Source organism: Eumetopias jubatus, unplaced genomic scaffold, assembly GCF_037043125.1.
Source record: "Eumetopias jubatus isolate StellerSeaLion01/CBP00866 unplaced genomic scaffold, mEumJub1_p1.0 scaffold_1, whole genome shotgun sequence".
Lineage (NCBI taxonomy): Eukaryota > Metazoa > Chordata > Mammalia > Carnivora > Otariidae > Eumetopias > Eumetopias jubatus.
Window position 1 is genome coordinate 69,786,687 of NW_028274807.1, and position 21,116 is coordinate 69,807,802.

Below are 21,116 nucleotides of genomic sequence, written 5' to 3' on the forward strand. Positions count from 1 at the left end.
ATGCCCATTCATCTTGTCTAGGGCTGCTCATGATGTATGAAAGCAGAGTTGAGTAGTTGTAACAGAGACTATTATGACTGAAAAACTAGGAAGAGGAGTTAGGTAATAATGCACCACTTGTCTCAAAACATAGAACCTTATTTTGTGTACACAGAATATTTGCTAATTGGCCCTTTACAGAAAAGTTTGCCAACCTCTGGCTTATGGCTAAAAGGAGAGAATTCAGGAGACCAACAATTTTAGTTTTGAAGAATGGAGAAGAGGAAATTCCCTTCTGTTTTTGGTTTTAGGTGATCCTATAATCAGGACCTAAAGCAGAACAGAGTTGCAGCTGTTAAAAGAAAAAAATCTCTAAGCTCTTGCAGCTGCAATGTTAATTCCATACTTCCTTTAACACAGTGCAACAGCAGTTCCCAAACTCTGCAGCAAAGTGAATTTTAGGGATCCCTAAAAACAATACCAATGTCTGGTTCCCACTTCCAGACATTCTGATTTAATTGGGATGGGCTGTAATGTGGGTATGGAGATTTTAAAAAATCTCTAAATGATTCTAATGCACAGCAAAATTTGGGAAGTACTACGCTAGCAGACCAAGTTGTAGTGCTGGATAGAACTAGCTGCCCCCAAAGTGGCTGCAGGTGCTTCCTGATACTGTTTATTAGCAGCTCTTTTGGCAGGATTATAACTCAGATGTCAGACTCCTTAGTAGAAACTGACTTAAACTGCTTGGAGACCTAACCCAGGGGAGAAAAGATATGAATAACATCTTCACAAGAAGTACCTGTGATTTAGTGGACAAGGCACTGGACTTGGAAAGAGAGAAGCTAAAGTCCCTCATCAGTTATATGACTCTAGGCAAGTCACTTGTCTCAAACTTCTTAATTATCAGTAAAATGAACCACATACTGAAATTTGTGGGACACAGCTAAAGAAATGCTGAGAGGGAAATTTATAGTGTTAAATACATCTGTTAGAAAGATATAACATCTCAAATCAATAATCAAGAACCTAGAGAGAGAAAAATAAAACAAATACAAGCATAAGGAAGGCTATAATAAATAGAAATTAATAAATTAGAAAACAGAAAAAGACATCAATGAAACAAAAAGCTAGCTCTTTAAAAAGATCAATGATGCTGACAAACTCTGCTAGAGAGCAAAACTGAAAAAGAAATGGAGAAGATGCAAATTACCAAGATCAGGAATGATATGGGATCTCACTACACACTTTACAGACATTAAAACAATAGTAAGGAACTACTACAAACTATTCTGTACACATAAATCTAGTAACTTAGACAAAATGGACAAATACCTCAATGACACAAATTACTACAATTCATCCAATATGAAATAAATATCAATAGTTCTGTAAATATTAAGGAAGTTGAATTAATACTTTAGAATTCCTGAAAGAGAAATCTATATTCCCAGACAGTTTCACTGGAGAATTCTACCAAATACTTAAAGAAGAATCAACACCAACTGTACACAAATTCCTCCAGAAAATAGAAGAGGTGGAAATACTTCCCAATTCATTTTATGAAGTTAATATTACCCTGATACAAAAAACCAAGACAGTACAAAAAAGAAACAAAGGCAGTACCATATTCTTCATGAATATGTACAGAAAAATCCATAATAAAGTATTAGTACATGGATTTCAGCAATATGTAGAAATAATTATATACCATGACTAAGTGGGGCTTATTCTAGCAATGCAGGGCTGGTTTAATATTTGAAAACCAATCAGTGTAATCCATCATATTAACAGGCTAAAAAAAAAAAAAAAAAAATCACATGATTTTATCAACCAAAGCTGAAAAAGCATTTGGCAAAAGTCAACATCCATTCATGATAAAAACTCTCAAAAAAAGAGTAAAAGAGGGGAACTTCAACTTGAAAAGGAGCATCTACAAAATACCTACAACTAACATTATACTTAGCGGTGAAAAACTAAATGTTCCCCCCTCCATTGTGCCCATGGATTAAAAAACTCAACAGAGCTAAGATGTCAATTCTCCTAAAATTGATATATAGGTTTAACACAGTTCATAGAAAAATCCCAGCAAAATTTTTTTGTAGACAAGGTTATTCTGAAATTTGTATGAAAGGCAAAGGAACTAGAAGAGCTAAGATGATTTTGAAAAAAGAATAAAGTGGGAAGAATCAGTTTACCCACTTTTAACACATAGTATAGCTACAGTAATCAAGGACTGTGTAGTATTAGTGGAGTGACACACACATAGATCAATGGAGCAGAGGAACACAGAAACAGACCCATATAAATACACCCAACTGATTCTTTGATAAATATAAGAAAGCAAGTCAATAAAAGAAAGACAGCCTTTTCAGTAAACAGTGCTGGAGCAACTGAACATCCATACACACAAAAAATGAACCTTGACCTAAGTCTCCCACTTTATACAAAATTTAATTCAAAATGGATCCCAGACTGCAATATAGAACCTAAAGCAATTAAATTTTTGAAAAAAAAAATACAAGAATATCTTTGAGATTTAGGACTTCGCCATTCACTTGACATTGAAAGTATGTCTCAGAAAAGGACATACTGATAGTTTCGACTTCACCAAAGTTAAAAACTTTTGCTCTACAAAAGACCCTATTAAGAGAATAAAAAGAAAAGTTATGGATTAGGAGAAAATGTGTGCAAACCACATATCCGACAAAGGACTAGTATTTAGAATATATATAAAGAACTTTCAAAAATCAACAGTAAAAAAAAAAAAGCAAACAATGCAATTAGAAAACTGGCATAAGACATGAAGAGATATCTCATCAAAGAGGATATACAGACATCAAATAAGCACATGAAAAGATATTCAACATCATTAGCCATTAGGGAAATGCAAAGTAAAACCACAGTGAGGTATCACCTTATCTTTCAGAATACCTAAAATAAAAAATAGTGACAACATCAAATGCTGACAAGGATGTGGAGAAACCGTCATCACTCATACATTGCCGGTAGAATATAAAATGGTATAGCCATTCTGGAAGAGGTCAGCAGTTTCTTAGAGAACTAAACTTGCAACTACCATATGACCCAGCAATTGCACTCCTTGGCATTTATCTTGGAGAAATGAAGATTTATGTTCACACAAAAACCTGTACACAAATGTTTACAGCAGCTTTATTCATAATAGCCCCAAACTGGAAACAACCTAGATATCCTTCAACATGTGAATGCTTAGGGTGCCTGGGTGGCTCAGTCCATTAAGCAGCTGCCTTCAGCTCAGGTCATGATCCCAGGGTCTTGGGATGAGTCCTGCATCAGGCTCCCTGCTCAGCAGGGAGTCTGCTTCTCCCTCTACCCCTGCCCCCTGCTTGTGATCTTTCTCTCTCACTCTTTCAAATAAATAAAATCTTTACAACAACACAAAACATGTGAATGCTTAAACAAACTGCTACATCCATATCATGGAATATTATTCAGCCATTAACTTGAGCAAACTACTGATATACATGACCCAGAAAATTATGTGGAGTGAAAAAAGCCAATCACAAAAGGTTATATACAGAATGAATCAATTTATATAACATTCTTTAAATGGCAAAATTATAGAAATGAAAAACGGATTAGTGCTTTCCAGGGGCTTAAGAGGGGCTGGAGTGGGAGGGAAGTGGGTATGTTATAAAATGGCAACATGAAGGATTCTTGTGGTAACTGAAATGTTCTGTATCTGATCATATCAATGTCAATATCCTGGCTGTGTTATTGTACTACAGTTTTTACAAGATGTTACCAATCAAGAAAATTGGATAAAGTATACATGGAATCTGTATATTTCTTCAAACCTGCATGTGAATCTACAATTATCTCAAAATAAAAAGTTAAAAGATATATATTTATAGGGGTACCTGGCTGGCTCAGGCCATGAAGGGTAAGGTGTTTTTTTTTTTAGATTTTATTTACTTATTTGTCAGAGAGAGAGAGAGAACACATAAGCAGGGGGGGGTGGCAGGCAGAGGGAGAAGCAGGCTCCCTGCTGAGCAAAGAGCCCAATGCAGGACTCGATCCCAGGACCCTAGGATCACGACCTGAGCCAAAGGCAGCTGCTTAACTAAATGAGCCACCCAGGCATCCTAAAGTGTGAGGCTCTTGATCCCAGGGTTATGAGTTCGAGCTCCACATTGGGCATAGAGCTTACTTAAAAAAAAAAGAAAAAAAATATGCATAAACATATGAATGTGTGAGTATGTGTATCCCCCAAACTTGAAGAATGTATTTTTAAAAAGTTTGCTAGGTGATTCTGATATTCATCCAGATTTGAGAACCATTATTCAAAAGTATCTTCATGTTTTTAGATACTCAATCAACAGGTGCATCTATGTTTATGGGTGCATTCTCTGAAGAAAACAGTAAGAATGATAGAATATGCAAAAATTTTATAGTATACAATTTATTAATTATAAACTGAACAGAAATGCTTAGGGCTCTGGCTCCCACATTGTAGATTTGTTTCGTATATGATTTAAAACAATAATGTAGCTACTTATTATATTACCATACATTACTGTACATTACTGTACATTTTGAAATTGAACTGTTCAGACCATATTTTCAAAATAGTGACATTTTAGGTTCAGGAATAAAGAACAATAGCAGAAATCAACTGTGTTATCAAAGATATAATGAGGAAATGTGTTCTTACTTTTGTTTCTGCTGGTCAATCCAGAATTTACAGCTCTTCCTGACGAAGTCACAGCCCATTCCTCGGCCCCAGTCTAACTTCTCGGCCATACTATAATTAGCCTTATACCAGCTGTGGAAATAATTCAAATAAAGCACGTATTACTGTCATTTTAAAAACAATTCCAGCATACCAATTACAAATCTCAACAATGAGCAAACTAGGACCTCAAGATAGAGGAGCATTTACAAGCAAAGCTCTCGTACATGGCAACTGCTGCACATAATCACTGTAGCAAGGACTGGGAAACTTGTCTTATGCTGAGGGTACTTTCATATTTGAAAAAAAAAAAAAATCAAAACCAAAATATGTTGTCACTGTAATTTTCAAACATGACAGAAGTCACAGAGTAGAAAGTGGTTAAGGTGTGAGACAAAGGGATTAAGGGCCAAAGAAACAAAAAGAGAATGAAAGAAAAAGACAAGGTAGTAAACTGAGGAAGAAATAGTGGAATTACTAGTTGGATAAATGTTACCTAATCTGATTCAGTTGACCCTAGTTTCTTGCTTCTCTGGCCTTGAATTTGTGATATTCCATCAATACAGGTTCTGTTTGTGACTAAAAATTACACTATTATAATAAGACATATGAATACTATGTTTAATACTTTAAAGATGTTCTAATTTCAGAAAAAAAACACATTTATTTGGTTTCCTGGCAAATTTAATCAAAGCCTAGGAGCCTACTTTTATTAGTTTTTCTTCTTTTTTTTTTTTAAGATTTTATTTATTTATTTGAGAGCAAGAGAACAGAAGCAGGGGGAGTGGCAGAGGGAAAGGGAGAAGCTGGCTCCCCACTGAGCGGGGAGCCAGATGCAGCACTCAATCCCAGGACCCTGGGATCATGACCTAAGCTGAAGGCAGATGCTTAACCCACTGAGGCAGGCGCCCCTTTCTTCTTTATTCTTAATAACAAGATTAGTTTACAAACACTATAAAATTATAAAAAATAGTTTCTTACCTTTTAAAAAAAGTATTTTATTTACTTATTTATGTATTTGAGAGAGAGCAAGTGAGTGCACACATGCACACCAGGGGTTGGAGTGGGGGGGGAGAATCTCAAGCGGACTTGGTGTGAGCCCGATGTGGGGCTCAATCTCATGCCCCTGAGATCATAACCTAGTTGAAACCAAGAGTCGATGCTTAACTGACTGAGCCACCCAGGCGCCCCCTCAAAACCTTCTCCTTTTTTTTTTTTTTAAAGGACAGAACTCTCTGAGAGAGAAACTGAAGACATAATCTCAGCACTCCAATAACCAAAATGCCAGCAACCTCTGCAGCTATAACGTGACTTATATTAATCAGCTAACATAGTTATCACAGCAGGTCAAGTTGTCCAGATAGTAACAGATGCCCTCAGTATTGCACATCAGCAGTCATTTTAGTGGTGCCTAGGTTAGGCAGTCCTTCTCCCTATGGATGAAACGTAAAGTAGTTAAGATTCCCTTGGGAATTACCATATCTAGAATGGGTTGAGTGCAGAGCATAGTATCAGCACTATATCACTCAGTCACCAGCTAGGCACTCCAGCTACATTTCTTGAAACCTTCCCAATACCTTCTTTGCAGCTCTTCCTATGCTATGAGTCAATAGTTATTAAGCACTTCTTATTTGGTAGGCACTTTAATGATAAGGCTACACCAGTGAATAAACAGACACAGTTCCTTCCCTCATGAAGATTATAATCTAGTGGGGAAGACAGATGTTTAAAAAAAAATTACAACTGGGATGAGTGCTACAGAGGTTAAGTATAAGGTGCTAATAGCAGCACATTAATAGGAAAATCTAACTTAGGCTGGGGAATTAGGAAAGATTTGTTTGAGGAAGTAACTCTAAGCTAAACCCGAAGGATGAGCAGGAGTTGGCTGAGGGAGCCGGGAAAGCACTGGAAACAGAGTTTTCTTAGTGGCATTAGAGGGTTGTGAAATCAATTTACTGTATCTTAACATTTATTTCTCTTTCTTTTAAAATCAATACAATCGAAAAAAAACTGCATTGTTGGTAGTAGGATAAATATATTTCTGTGAACTTTGGTTCAGTTTCGTATACAAAAGCTAATACCTGAGTTGGCACCTACATGTGCCTAACAGTTTACTAAGGACTTTACATGTATTAACTCATTAAAGGCTCACAAAACTCTATGAGGTAGGTTTCACATTTTACCCTTATTTTACAGATGAGAGAACTCAGGGAAAGATACAGCAAGTAGCAAAGATGGGATTTAAATCTAGGGTTCTGGCTTCAGTGTCAGTGTGCTTTATAAAAAAATTGAGATACAATTTATATCCTATAAAATTCACCCTTATAATGTGTATAATTCAATGTTTTTAGTATATTCACAGGGTTGTACAACCATGACCACTACAGGCATATCTCATTTTCTTGCATTCCACTTTATTACACTTTCCAGATACTGCCTTTTTTGGTTACAAATTGAAGGTTTGTGGCAACCCTGTGTCGAGCAAGTCTATTGGCACCATTTTTCCCAACAGCATTTGCTAACTTCCTGTCTTTCTATCACACACTGGTAATTTTCACAATATTTTGAACTTTTTCATGATTATTATATTTGAAATGGTGATCTGTGATCAGCGATCTTTCATGTTACTATTATAATTGTTTTGGGGCACCAGGAACACCTATACAATAAATGTTGTGTGTATTCTGACTGCTCCACTGACTGTTCCCCATCTCTCTCCCTTTCCTCAGGCCTCCCCTATTACCTGAGACACAACAATATTGAAATTAGGCCAATTAATACCCTACGAGTAATTGACTTTTGAGTCTTATTACTTAAGAAATACATCTGATAGGCTGTAGCAGCCATAGACAGCGATTCCGCAGATGGATCCTGGCAAAGGAAGTTGAAAACCTTTTGGAAAGGATTCACCATTCTAGATGCTGCCATTAAGAACATTTGTGATTCATGGGAAGAAGTCAAAATAGCAACATCAGCAGGAGTCTGGTAGACGTTGATTCCAACCTTCGTGGATGACTTTGAGGGTCCAAGACTCCAGGGGAGGAAGTAAGTACAGATATGGGGGAAACAGCAAGAAAACTAGAATTAGAAGTGGAGCCTGAAGATGTGACTGAATTGCTGCAATCTCATGATAAAACTTGAACGGATGAGGAGTTGCTTCTTATGGATGAAGACAGAAAGTAGTTTATTGAGATGGAAACTACTCCTGGTACAGATGCTGTGAAGACTGTTGAAAGGACAACAAAGGATTTAGAGTATGACATAAACTAGGTTGATGAAACAGTGGCAGGGTTTGAGAGGATTAGTTCCAATTCTGAAAAAAAAAATCCTACTGTGGGTAAAATGCTACCAAACAGCATTGCATGCTACAGAGAAGTCATTCATGAAAGGAAGAGTCAAATAGTGTGACAAACTTCATTGTCTTCTTTTAAGAAATTATAACAACCACCCCAACCTTTACCTCCCACCACCCTCATCAGCCAGCAGCAATCAACATCAAGGCAAGACCCTCCACCAGGAAAAAGGTTATGACTTGCAGAAAGTTCAGTTGATAGTTAGCATTTTTGAGTAATATTTTTTTTTAAAGATTTTTAGTAATCTTTACATCCAAGGTGGAGCTCGAACTTATAACCCAGAGATCAAGTGTCTCATGCTCTACTGACTGAACCAGCCAGGCGCCCAAGCAATAAAGTATTTTTAAAGATTTGATTTATTTTATCTTATTTTATTTTCTTTTCTTAATTTTGAGAGAGAGAATAGCATGAGCAGGGAGGAGAAGCAGAGGAAGAGGGAGAGAGAATCCAAAGCTGACTCTGCGCTGAGAATGGAGCCTGAGTGGGACTTGATCCCACCACCGCAAGATCATGACCTGAGCCTAAATCAAGAGTCAGATGCTTAACCAACCAAGCCACCTAGGCAACCCATATTTTAAAATTATGGTATGTACATTGTGGGGTGCCTGGCTGGTTCAGTCAGTACAGCATGCTACTCTTTATCTCAGGGTCATGAGTTCAAGCCCTATACTGGGTGTAGAGATTATTTAAAAAAAAAAGAAAAGGTATATACATTGTTTTTTTAGACATAATGCTATTGCACACTTAACAGACTACAATATAGTATAATGATAACTTTTATATGCCCTGGGAAACAAAAAAAAATTCATTTGATATGCTTTAGTCCAGTGGTCCGGAGCCAAACCTAATATTTCTCTAAGGCATACCTATATCTAATTTCAGAATATTTTCATCACCCCTCAAAAAACTATGTCCCCACTAGTAATCACTAATCATTACTCGTGATCTCAGGGTCGTGAGATCAAGCCCCATGTCAGGTTCTCTGCTCAACGTGGAGTCTGCTTCAGATTCTCTCTCCCTTTCCCTTTGCCCCTCCTGCTCACGCTCTCTCTCTCTAAAATAAATAAATTAAAAAAAAGAGAGAGAGATACTAAACTGTCTCCCAAAGTGGCTGTACCATTTTGCATTCCCACCAACAATGAATGAGAGCTCCTGTTGCTCCACGTCTTTAGCAGCATTTGGTGTTGTCTGTGTTCTAGATTTCGGCCATTCTAATGGGTGTGTAGTAGTATCTCATTGTTATTTTAATTTGCATTTCCCTGATGACATTTTTCTCCCTGCTTTTTCTTTAATACGGTTGCCATCTTCCATGATATATTATTAGATGCCTTCTTAATAGCATCTAATCTACTTTTTTGTTGCACCAGAGAGTATCCTAGGATAGAACTCTTATTACCACTCATGTTCACAAAGTACTGTTCTTAAGTACAATACAGCTAACTCATGGTTTGGCCATAATTAATGGGTAGTGTTTTTTTCTAAAAATGGATTAATGCACACATCCAAACCACATTAAATTTTCAACTTAAGAGTTCACACATAGTCTATTTCCTTCCTACAGTTGCTATCACTCCAAACTGTAGTTTTGAAATCCAAGAAGTGGGAAGAATGTCTTTCTGTTGCTGATGCTTCTTTCTTTTTTCCTTCCTTCCTATCTCTTTCCTCTCCCCATTTTATTCCTTCCTCCCTTCCTTTCCTTTTTTCTTTCTAAATAAGAAGATGAAAAGAAATGGTTTATTGAGGAAATCAAAATCTAGTAAACATCAAAAACTTAAGAGTAGTCACAAGCTCTTTTTTTTTTAAGATTTTATTTATTTATTTACTTATTTGACAGAGAGAGGGAGAAAGAGAGAGTACAACCAGGGGGGAGCAGCAGAAGGAGGGGGAGAAGCAGCCCCCCCCTCCCCCACTGAGCAAAGAGCCTGATGCAGGACTCAATCCCAGGACTGTGGAATCATAACCTGAGCCAAAGGCAGACGCTTAACCAACTGAGCCATCCAGGTGCCCTATAAACTCTTTTTGTAATGATGTTAAAATTACTGACAAAATGTTTTTGTCATTAAATAAAACATGGAGCATCTTTTTTTCTTTTTTGGAAGATTTTATTTATTTATTTGTTAGAGAGAGAAAGAGCACAAGCAGGGGGAGTGGCAGGCAGAGGGAGACAGAGAAGCGGGCTCCCTGATGTGGGACTCGATCCTAGGACCCTGGGATCATGACCTGAATCGAAGGCAGTCGCTTAATCCACTGAGCCACCCAGGTGCCCTGAGCATCTTTTCATATGCTTATCTATATACCTTTTTCGGTGAAGGGTCTGTACAGATCTTTGCTAATGTTTAATTGGGTTGTTCATTTTCTTATTGTTGAGTTTTAAGACTTTTGTTTTAAAAAAGATTTTATTTATTTGTCAGAGAGAGAGAGAGAGAGGGAGCACAAGCAGGGAGAATGCAGGCAGAGGGAGAAGCAGTCTCCCCGCTGAGCAAGGAGCCCGATGTGGGACTCAATCCCAGGACTCTGGGATCATGATCTAAGCTGAAGGCAGACGCTCAACTGACCGAGCCACCCAGGCATCCCTTTAGTTTTAAGATTTTTTTAAATATATATTTGGGTAAGAGTCCTTTATCAGATGTGCCTTTTACAAATATATTCTCCCTGTCTGTAGCATGTCTCTTCATTCTCTTGACTTCATTCCTTTTTGTGGCTGAATAATATTCCTTTGTATGTATATACCACGTTTCGTTTATCCATTCATCAGCTGATGAACATTTGGGCTATTCCTACTTTTTGATTATGAGTAAAGTTTCTGTGAATATTCATGTATAGGTTTTTGTGTGGACATGTTTTCAATTCTTTTAGATAGACAACTGGGAGTAAACTTGCTAGATCATATGGTAAATCTGCTTAACTATTTGAGGAACTACCAATCTGTTTTCCAAAGTGGCTGGATCATTTTACATTCCCCCTAGCAGTATATGAGTTCCAATTTTCCCACATCCTCATCAGTATATGCAACTGTCTTTTTTATTACAGCCATCCTAGTGGGTGTGAAATTAGTATCTCATTGTAATTTTGATTTGCATTTCCCTAAGGACTAATGATGCTGAGAATCATTTCATGTGCTTATTAGCCATTTTTCTGTATCTTCTTTGGAGAAATATCTATTCAAATCCTTCACCTATTTTTAAATCAGGTTGCTTTTTTATTGTTGAGTTATAAGAGTTCTTTATATTTTCTGGGTACTAGATGTTTATCAGATAGATGATTTGCAAATATTTTCTCACATTTTGTGAGTTGTCTTTTCACTTTCTTGATAGTAAACTTTGAAGCACAAAAGTTTTTAATTTTGATGAAGTCTAATCTATCTAATATTTCTTTGGTTCCTTATGCTTTCATTATCATATTTAAGAAATCACTGCTGGGTGCCTGGGTGGCTCAGTTGGTTAAGCGACTGCCTTCGGCTCAGGTCATGATCCTGGAGTCCCTGGATCGAGTCCCGCATCGGGCTCCCCGCTCAGCGGGGAGTCTGCTTCTCCCTCTGACCCTCCCCCCTCTCATGTGCTCTCTCTCTCTCATTCTCTCTGTCTCAAATAAATAAATAAAATCTTTAAAAAAAAAAAAAAGAAATCACTGCTGGGGCACCTTGGTAACTCAGTTGGTTAAGTGTCTGCCTTTGGCTCAGGTCATGATCTCAGAGTCCTGGTATTGAGCCCTGTGTCAGGGAGCTCAGCAGGGAGTCTCCTGGTACCTCTCCCTCTGCCTCTCCCCACCCCTTGCATGCGCTCTCTTTCTCTCTCAAATAAATAAATAAAATCTTTTAAAAAGAATCACTGCTGGGGCACCTGGGTGGCTCAATAGGTTAAGTGTCTGCCTTTGGCTCAGGTCATGATCCCAGGGTCCTGGGATCAAGCCCTGCATCAGGCTCCCTACTCAGTGGGGAATCTGCTTCTCCTCCCTCTGCCACTCCCTCTGCTTGAACTCTCTCTCTCTCTCAAATAAATAAAATCTTAAAAAAAAATCACTGCTTACCCCAATATCATGAAGATTAACACCTAGGATTCTAAGAATTTTTAAATTTAAATTCAATTAATTAATATATAGTGTATTATTAGTTTCAAAGGTAGGGTTCAGTGATTCATTAGTCTTATATAATACCCAGTGCTCATTACATCACATACCCTCCTTAATGTCCATCACCCAGTTGCCCCATCCTGCCCCCCTCCATTCCAGCAACGCTGTTTGTTTCTTATGATTAAGAGTCTCTTACGGTTTGTCTCCCTCTCTGATTTCATCTTGTTTTATTTCTTCCTCTCTTCCCCTATGATCCTTTGTTTTGTTTCTTAAATTTCACATATCAGTGAGATCATATGATAATTGTCTTTCTCGGATTGACTTATTTTCCTTAGCATAATAACCTTTAGTTCTACCCATGTCATTGCCAATGGCAAGATTTCATTTTTTGATGGCTGAGTAGTATTCCATTGTATATATACACCACATGTTCTTTATCCATTCATCTGATGATGGACATCTGGGCTCTTTCCATAGTTTGGCTATTATGGACACTGCTGCTAAAAATATTGTGGTGCAGGTGCCCCTTCAGGTCACTACATTTGTACCTTTGGGGTAAATACCTAGTAGTGCAATTGCTGGGTCATAGGGTAGCTCTATTTTCAACTTTTTTGAGGAACCTCCATACTGAGTTCCAGAGTGGCTGCACCAGCTTGCATTCCCACCAACAGTGTAAGAGGGTTTCCCTTTCTCTGCATCCTTGCCAACATCTGTTGTTTCCTGACTTGTTAATTTTAGCCATTCTGACTGGTGTGAGGTGGTATCCCATTGTGGTTTTGATTTGTATTTTCCTTATGCTGAGTGATATTGAGCACTGTTTCATGTGTCTGTCGGCCATTTGTAGGTCTTTTTTTTTTTTTAATTTTTTCATTTGTATGTCTTCTGCCCATTTCTTGATTGGATTATTTGTTCTTTGTGATCCATTCATTCTTGAGTAGGATGCTCTTTAGCCTCCATGTATTTGAGTTCTTTCCAAATTTCCTCTTGTGATTGAGTTCAAGTTTCAAAACAATGTGGTCTGAAAATATGCAGGGAATGATCCCAATCTTTTGGTACAGGCTAAGACTTGATTTGTGACCCAGTAAGTGATCTATTCTGGAGAATGTTCCATGTGCACTCAAGAAGAATGTATATTCTGTTGCTTTAGGATGGAATGCTCTGAATATATCTGTGAAGTCCATCTGGTCCAGTATGTTATTCAAAGCCTTTATTTCCTTGTTGACCTTCTGCTTAGATGATCTGTCCATTGCGGTGAGTGTGGTGTTGAAGTCCCCTACTATTATTGTATTACTATCAATGTGTTTCTTTAATTTTGTTATTAATTGGTTTATATAATTGGCTGCTCCCATGTTAGGGGCATAAATATTTATAATTGTTAGATTTTCTTGTTGGACAGCCCCTTCAATTCTGATAATAGTGTCCTTCCTCTCTTATTACAGTCTTTGGTTTAAAATCTAATTTGTCTGATATAAGGATTGCTACCCCAGCTTTCTTTTGATGTCCATTAGCATGATGGTTTTCCATCCCCCTCACTTTCAATCTGGACATGTCTTTAGGTTTAAAAAGAGTCTCCTGCAGACAGCATACTGATGGGTCTTGCTTTTTTATTCAATCTGATATCCTGTGTCTTTTGATTGGGGTATTTAGCCCATTTACATTCAGAGTAACTACTGAAAGATACGAATTTAGTGTCACTGTATTACCTGTAAAGTCACTGTTTCTGTATATCGTCTCTGTTCCTTTCTGGTCTATGTTACTTTTCGGCTCACTCTTCACTTAAAGGATCCCTCTTAATATTTTTTGCAGGGCTGGCTTAGTGATCACAAATTCTTTTAGTTTCTGTTTGTCCTGGAAGCTTTTTATCTCTCCTTCCATTTTCAATGACAGCCTTGCTGAATAAAGTATCCTTGATTGCATATTTTTCTCATATAGCACCCTGAATTTTCTCATATAGCATCCTTTCTGGCCTGCCAGGTCTCTGTGGATAGGTCTGCTGCCAGTCTAATGTGTCTACCCTGGTAGGTTATGGACCTCTTAATTTGAGCTGCTTTCAGGATATTCCCTTTTCTCTGAGATTTGTAAGTTTCACTATTATATGTCAAGGTGTTAACCTATTTTTACTGATTTTGAGTGGATTCTCTGTACCTCCTGGACTTGAATGCCTGTTTCCTTCCCCAGATTAGGGAAGTTCTCAGCTATAATTTGCTCCAGTATACCTTCTGTGCCCCCCCTTTCCTCTTCTTCTGGGATCCCAATTATTTTAATATTGTTTTGCTTTATGGTATCACTTCTCTCTCAAATTCTCCCCTTGTTATCCAGTAGTTGTTTATCTCTCTTTTTCTCAGCTTCTTTATTCTCCATCATTTTGTCTTCTTTTTTTTTTTTTTTAAGATTTTTTATTTATTTATTTGAGAGAGAGAGCATGAGAGAGAGCATGAGAGGGAAGAGGGTCAGAGGGAGAAGCAGACTCCCTGCTGAGCAGGGAGCCCGATGCGGGACTCGATCCCGGGACTCCAGGATCATGACCTGAGCTGAAGGCAGTTGCTTAACCAACTGAGCCACCCAGGCGCCCATCATCATTTTGTCTTCTGTATCACTAATTCTCTCTTCTGCCTCATTTATCCTAGCAGAGACTCCATTTTTTATTGCATCTCATTAATAGCCTTTTTTATTTCGACTTGATTAGATTTTAGTTCTTTTATTTCTCCAGAAAGGGATTTTCTAGTGTCTTCTATCCTTTTTTCAAGCCCATCTAGTATCTTTATAATTGTTATTCTTTTTTTTTTTTAAAGATTTATTTATTTATTTGAGAGAGAGAGAATGAGAGAGAGCATGAGAGGGAAGAGGGTCAGAGGGAGAAGCAGACTCCCTGCTGAGCAGGGAGCCCGATGTGGGACTCGATCCCGGGACTCCAGGATCATGACCTGAGCCGAAGGCAGTCGCTTAACCAACTGAGCCACCCAGGCGCCCATAATTGTTATTCTGAACTCTAGTTTCGACATCTTATTTATGTCCATACTGATTAGGTCCCTGGCAGTCAGTACTGCCTCTTGTTTGCTTTTTTTTTTAAGGTGAATTTTTCCATCTTGTCATTCTTGCAGAAAGTGGTCACTTTTCGGGCGCCTGGGTGGCTCAGTTGGTTAAGCGACTGCCTTTGGCTCAGGTCATGATCCTGGAGTCCCGGGATCGAGTCCCACATTGGGCTCCCTGCTCAGCAGGGAGTCTGCTTCTCCCTCTGACCCTCTTCCCTCTTGTGCTCTCTATCTCTCATTCTCTCTCAAATAAATAAAAAATCTTTAAAAAAAAAAAAAAAAAGAAAGTGGTCACTTTTCTATTTGTAGAATTGCAGCAATTCTTTTCTTAGATCTCCAGCTGAGTTCGTAGGTGTTCAGAATGATTTGATAGCTATCTAGCTGAACTCCTGGAACAAAACTAAGGTCTCTTACTCCTCTGCCATCTTGGACTCTTTGATTCTAAGAGTTTTATAGTTTTGGTCTTATATTTAGGTCTTTGATCCATTTTGAGGTAATCTTCGTATATCATATGTAGTAGGGGTTTATTCTTTTGCACGTGGATATCCAGTTGTCCCAGCACCATTTGTTGAACAAAATATTCTTTCATCATAGAATGGTCTTAGTACCCCTATCAATGTCTTTGCTCTTAACCATTATATATGTACTTTGGTCATGATATGTATCTTTCTTACTGTGTAAGATGGTATACGAACAAAAACTTCTAAAGAACACTTGTGAAAAGACTTTGGGCAATAGAAAGGACCATTTAAAATGCAGTGAGACAGATAAGAAAAAACTACTATAGTAATCCAGGTAAAAGATAATGGCAGTGGTGACCAAAAAAGTAGAGAGACTCCAGGGATACTGAAAAGCTAAAAATCACCGAAGACTTTTGATTGATTGGATGTAAGAGGTGGGAAGAGGGAGTTGTCAAGGATGATTCCCAGGTTTCTGGATGGATAAATAATAATGTTTTTTACTGAGAGAAGCAACTTAGTTAACCTACACCTAAGTCTTATGGATTTATGAAAACTAATTTCCATGTCTATAACTTTAAAATACTGCCAGATATTTAGAAACATCTGGCCATGTTACTGTTGTGTTGCCCCAGAAAAAGTAAAAATGCTATAAAAATCACCAGTGCCATGATTTCACTAGTGACTCACACACTCACAGTGTTTCTGTAACATACTGGTATCTTAAAGAAACTAGCATTGTTTATAAAAGGGCTATAAATAGGTTGTTAAACAGAGCAGCAGGACCACTTTTGCTGGCCATTGCTTGACCAAAAGTAAATGGGAAAGAGTTATAATGGTATTACAAGAAATCCAGTGTTTTCTTCTTTCTTTTCAAAAATATGAATTTCCCAACTTGCTCCACTAAAAGTTATGAGAAGCAATGATAACCTAAGTAGCAATGAACATGGTGCCTAGGTTGTGGTTTTTTGTTTTGTTTTGTTTTATTTTTAGGTAGGCTCCATGCCCAGCATGGAGCCCAACATGGGGATCTATTCTCCACTAAATGCAACCAGTGATCCTTGGAAGATTGGCTGATGCCCAGATCTAGGATAGGGTGTATGCCCATCAGCCTGGCACATCCAAAAAAAAGGAAGGAAGGAAGCTATCAAAAACTAGTGAGTCTCGTCAAAAGGACTCAGGAGCCCACAGAGAAAAAGACTCCCATTGGAATCATTTAAAAAACAGTATTCTACTGCTTTACCAGAAAGTTCTACTGCTTTAAAAACCAGGAATCTACACATCATCAATTTCATTTACAACTTTAAAAACTTGTTTAGATTAGTCTTTCCTTTATATTAGCATGGTCTCTATTCATTAGAAAATAAATCTTACAATGCCTGGAATTTTGATCTATTCATTATACCTCAGGGTCTCACAGATTTACTGAATGAATAAATGGAGTTGGTACAGGTGAAGATAGTTAACTGCACAAAATTCAAATATTTTACTTCAGTGTAAAATATATTTTCTTAAGCTAATATTCATTTCATCTTAATATTAACTTAATACTTTCATTTTAATAAACAATGCATATAATATTCTCACAGCTGTCTTACCCAGTATCTTCCATTAATGCCAGAGTGATTCGAGAGAAGACTCGGTTCTGGGTGTGAGAGCCAGTCATTGCTTCATTCTGAAAATCAACAGATTTTAAATTAGAAGACTAGGCCTCCTGAAACTCCCAATAATTTCCATGATTACTTTGATGTATATGTAAAATGTCTCAAGTGTGAGGCTGACTTATTCACTTAAAGTAGTGAAATACATAAGCCTTCTTTAAAATGACAACAATGAAGCTTAAAGAAAGATCTGCTTTCTGCCTTAAACAAAACAATTTCCTACAATAGCAGACAACCAGCATTTAGAACTCTGATGAAAATGAAGATAAATATATGGAAACAGAAATACTGCAAAAATATTATGCTATCTGGACAAAAGTAAATGAGTGGTTGAGACAGATGCCCATAAAATATTGGAAGGGATGGTTATTTGCCTGATTAACAACAACAACAACAAAATGCTTTTATAACCCTCAATCTTATGATCACAGAAATATACATTAATATGCAAAACAAGTATCACAGAATCATAGGATCAAAGAAGTTAGATGAGGGACCTAAAATGTCATCAAGGTCTACTGTCTACTCAGTGTTTTAATTCATATCCTAAAAATCCAACAGCAGCTCTGATTATTCTTCAAATCCCTATGCTAAATACTGGATGGTCACCTCAAGTACTTTAAAATCATTTAAAAAAGGAGTTCAAGGGGGCACTTGGGTGCCTCAGTTGGTCTGCCTTTGGCTCGGGTCATGATCCTGGGGTCCTGGGACCAAGCCCCACATGGGGCTCCCAGCTCAGCAGGGGGCCTGCTTCTCCCTCTCCCCACCTCAGCTCATGCTATCTCTCTCTCTCTCTCAAATAAATAAAATCTTAAAAAAAAAAAAAGTTCAAGGACACAAAGTTGATTTCAGAGAAAGGCAGCTCTTAATGAAATTAATACTCTCAAGTTTCTACTGCAGAGTAAATAAATTTTCATGTTTGACTAATCTATAGTTATCTAACGGGATAACTTGGGAAAACTGCTTAAGGAAAATTAAGAAACTGAAATTCCCATGGAGAAACAAATATAATGTGTCTTCCATAAGTTTCCATCACTTTTGCTTTGTGGTCACCTGGATAAGAACAGTCAGCACAAGCATTAATTTTACTCTTTTGTAAGCCATAGTTTGGAACCTCCCCATGTGCACTGACTCTTATGGGGATTCCCTTACAGAGATCTGGAAGTTATGTCTATGGAACTGTTAAAAAAAAAGCATATATTAGTTCTTATTTGGAACATAGTACTTCTAAGCCAGGCTGGTTCTTATGCCCTTCTGTTATGGCCTTATGCTCCTGTATTTGACCTGGAGTGGGGTAGGGGAGAGGCATGGATGCCTCTAATCTGCTGTGTGGAGCACAAGGGAAATGCCTCACTTCAACCATACTGCCATGCTGCACGTTCTTTCTTGTATCCTTCCAAGTGAATCCTTTTTCAATGTGGCCTGTTAGGTCTTGTGAACTTGAGTGCTTGTTTAGTTGAACTTAAGAATACCCACTGGAATGCTACTCCTGAAAGGGATCACAGATATAAATAAATTCCTCATCACAACATCTTAATTTTTATTATTTTTTAATGATTTTATTTATTTGAGAGAAAGTGCGAGAGAGAGCACGAGAGGGGGGAGGGGCAGAAGGAGAAGAAGAAGCAGACTCCCCACTGAGCAGAGAGCCCAACGTGGGACTTGATCCCAGGACCCTGAGATCATGACCTGAGCTGAAGGCAGATGTTTAAATGACTGAGCCAACCAGGTGCCCTATCACAACATTTTTTTTTTAAGATTTTATTTATTTATTTGAGAGAGAGAGAATGAGAGATAGAGAGCACGAGAGGGAAGAGGGTCAGAGGGAGAAGCAGACTCCCCGCTGAGCAGGGAGCCCGATGCGGGACTCGATCCCGGGACTCCAGGATCATGACCTGAGCTGAAGGCAGTCATTTAACCAACTGAGCCACCCAGTTGCCCCCATCACAACATTTTTAAAATAAAAAATTTAGGGGCACCTGGCTGGCTCAGTCAGTAGAGTGTGCAACTCTTGATCTCAGAGTTTTAAGTGCCATGTTGGGGGTAGAGATTACTTAAAAATAAAATCTTAGAAATAAAATAAAAATAAAGTAAAATAAAATAAAAAATTTAAAACATAGTTGTTCATTAACACAGGACTATTATTACATTCATATAATACTATGTAGCTGTTAAATTATGTTGGTTTATAATAACTTGTCCTTGGATTTTCATATTTTGTGCAATGGAGCAATAGCAGCTAAATATAAAGTACATTAGGACAGCTACACACAGCAACAGAGGAATGCTGTACTGTGCATGATGCCCGTTCGCTCCACATTCTTCCACTTGGTTCAATACGGCCAGGGGCTCTGTTTTAAAAGTGATTATTGCATGACTCCCTCTAATTTTGTACATTTTACTCTTGCCCCCATTACTCAATTTATAGTCTCCCTTCCAACTATCATTGCTTTTTGTTGTTGTTTAAGGTAAAGAAATATTATAGTAAATATAGGAGCTTATTTACTGGAGATATGTTTAAAACTGAGCTAGTACTTTTACTCTGACTTACTACTTTTCTTAGTGGTATATTATTTGTTTTTTCCATGAGTCTTGTTATTTTTACTTATTTAAAAAAATATTTTATATATTTTTTTATTTGACAGAGAGAGAGAGAGCACAAGCAGGGGGAGCGGGAGAAGGAGAAGCAGGCTCTCCGCTGAGCAGAGAGCCCAACACGGGGCTCGATCCTAGGACCCTGGGATCATGACCGGAGCAGAAGGCAGACACTTAACCAATTGAGCCACCCAGGCGCCCCCAAGTCTTGTTATTTTTAGTGTTCAATTTTGAAGAAAGAGGTTTTTTAGGAAAGCATACATTGCATTATAGCAGGAGCCCTGTACGGCTTGGAAAGATGTCTAAGATACATTACATGGAGAATAGTTGCACAAATGTATGAATCCATTAAAAAAACAAACTGTGTTGGCATGTGTATCTCTACATATATATAATATTTCTGGAAGGAGATACAAAGAACTTAAATAGTGATTACATCTAAAAGCGGATCTGGAGCGCTAAGGGGAAAAGGAACTTTAAGTCACCATGTTTTTAGGTTTACATAGGGTCCACCTTATGGAAAAGAAAGGGAAGTGAGTGGAAAAGAGGAAGACTTATTTCAGTCGCTGCCCATCAAACACTGTAGTTTTAAAAAGAGGCAAGAAGTTAACTAACAAACAAACAATAACCAAGGAGGTTGGTTAAGATTCATTTTAGTTCACTATTGACCTGAACTTATTGAGAAACTGCTTGTTAAGAGGAAAAAAAGAAAAAGAAAAAAATTTTACTTTATAACCCATTATGCTGTTTGAATAACTTGAATAAGAATTACTTTTATTAAAAAGAGAATTACTTTTGTTAAAGAAAAAATATGTCTAGTAAAATTAAAAATAAACTGACCTCTAATAACCGCTTTTCCCAATGATTGAGCTCAGTGCCCATACCACCTTGATTTTCGAGTTCCATTCCCTCCAGAATTGGACAGTTAAAATGTTTTCGTGCTTCATCCTAAGAATCATAAAAAAAATAAATAAACCCTACAGAAGTACAATAAGCTAACGGCAGATTCTTTATCTAATTTAATATAATAAAGCAGCTGTTAAAGAGTTACTTTGGTAAGAAGTGAGAGAACATCTTTTAAAAATATGGTTTTTAATATAATTAAATATTTTGATACTATTACATTCTTCTTTGCTAGTAAATTGCTATTTCTCTAATATTTTTTCCTCTATTTGAAGATTTTGGCTTTAAGTCACATGTTTCAAAAAGTCTATAGACTAACATGATTGCCATTTGTAACTATTACATCAACAATG

General features: G+C 37.5%; 1 protein-coding gene across 1 annotated transcript in view; it reads right to left on the reverse strand.

Moving 5' to 3' along the window:
* Window positions 1-21,116, reverse strand: part of LMLN (leishmanolysin like peptidase) — a 75,752-nt gene that overhangs the window by 24,537 nt on the left and 30,099 nt on the right. Inside the window, exons 10-12 of the mRNA XM_088024873.1 lie at window positions 20,701-20,808; window positions 17,203-17,279; window positions 4,676-4,786 (exon numbers count right to left, since the gene is read on the reverse strand). Coding sequence (XP_087880999.1) covers window positions 4,676-4,786; window positions 17,203-17,279; window positions 20,701-20,808 — 296 coding nt within the window. The remainder of the gene's footprint in view (window positions 1-4,675; window positions 4,787-17,202; window positions 17,280-20,700; window positions 20,809-21,116) is intronic.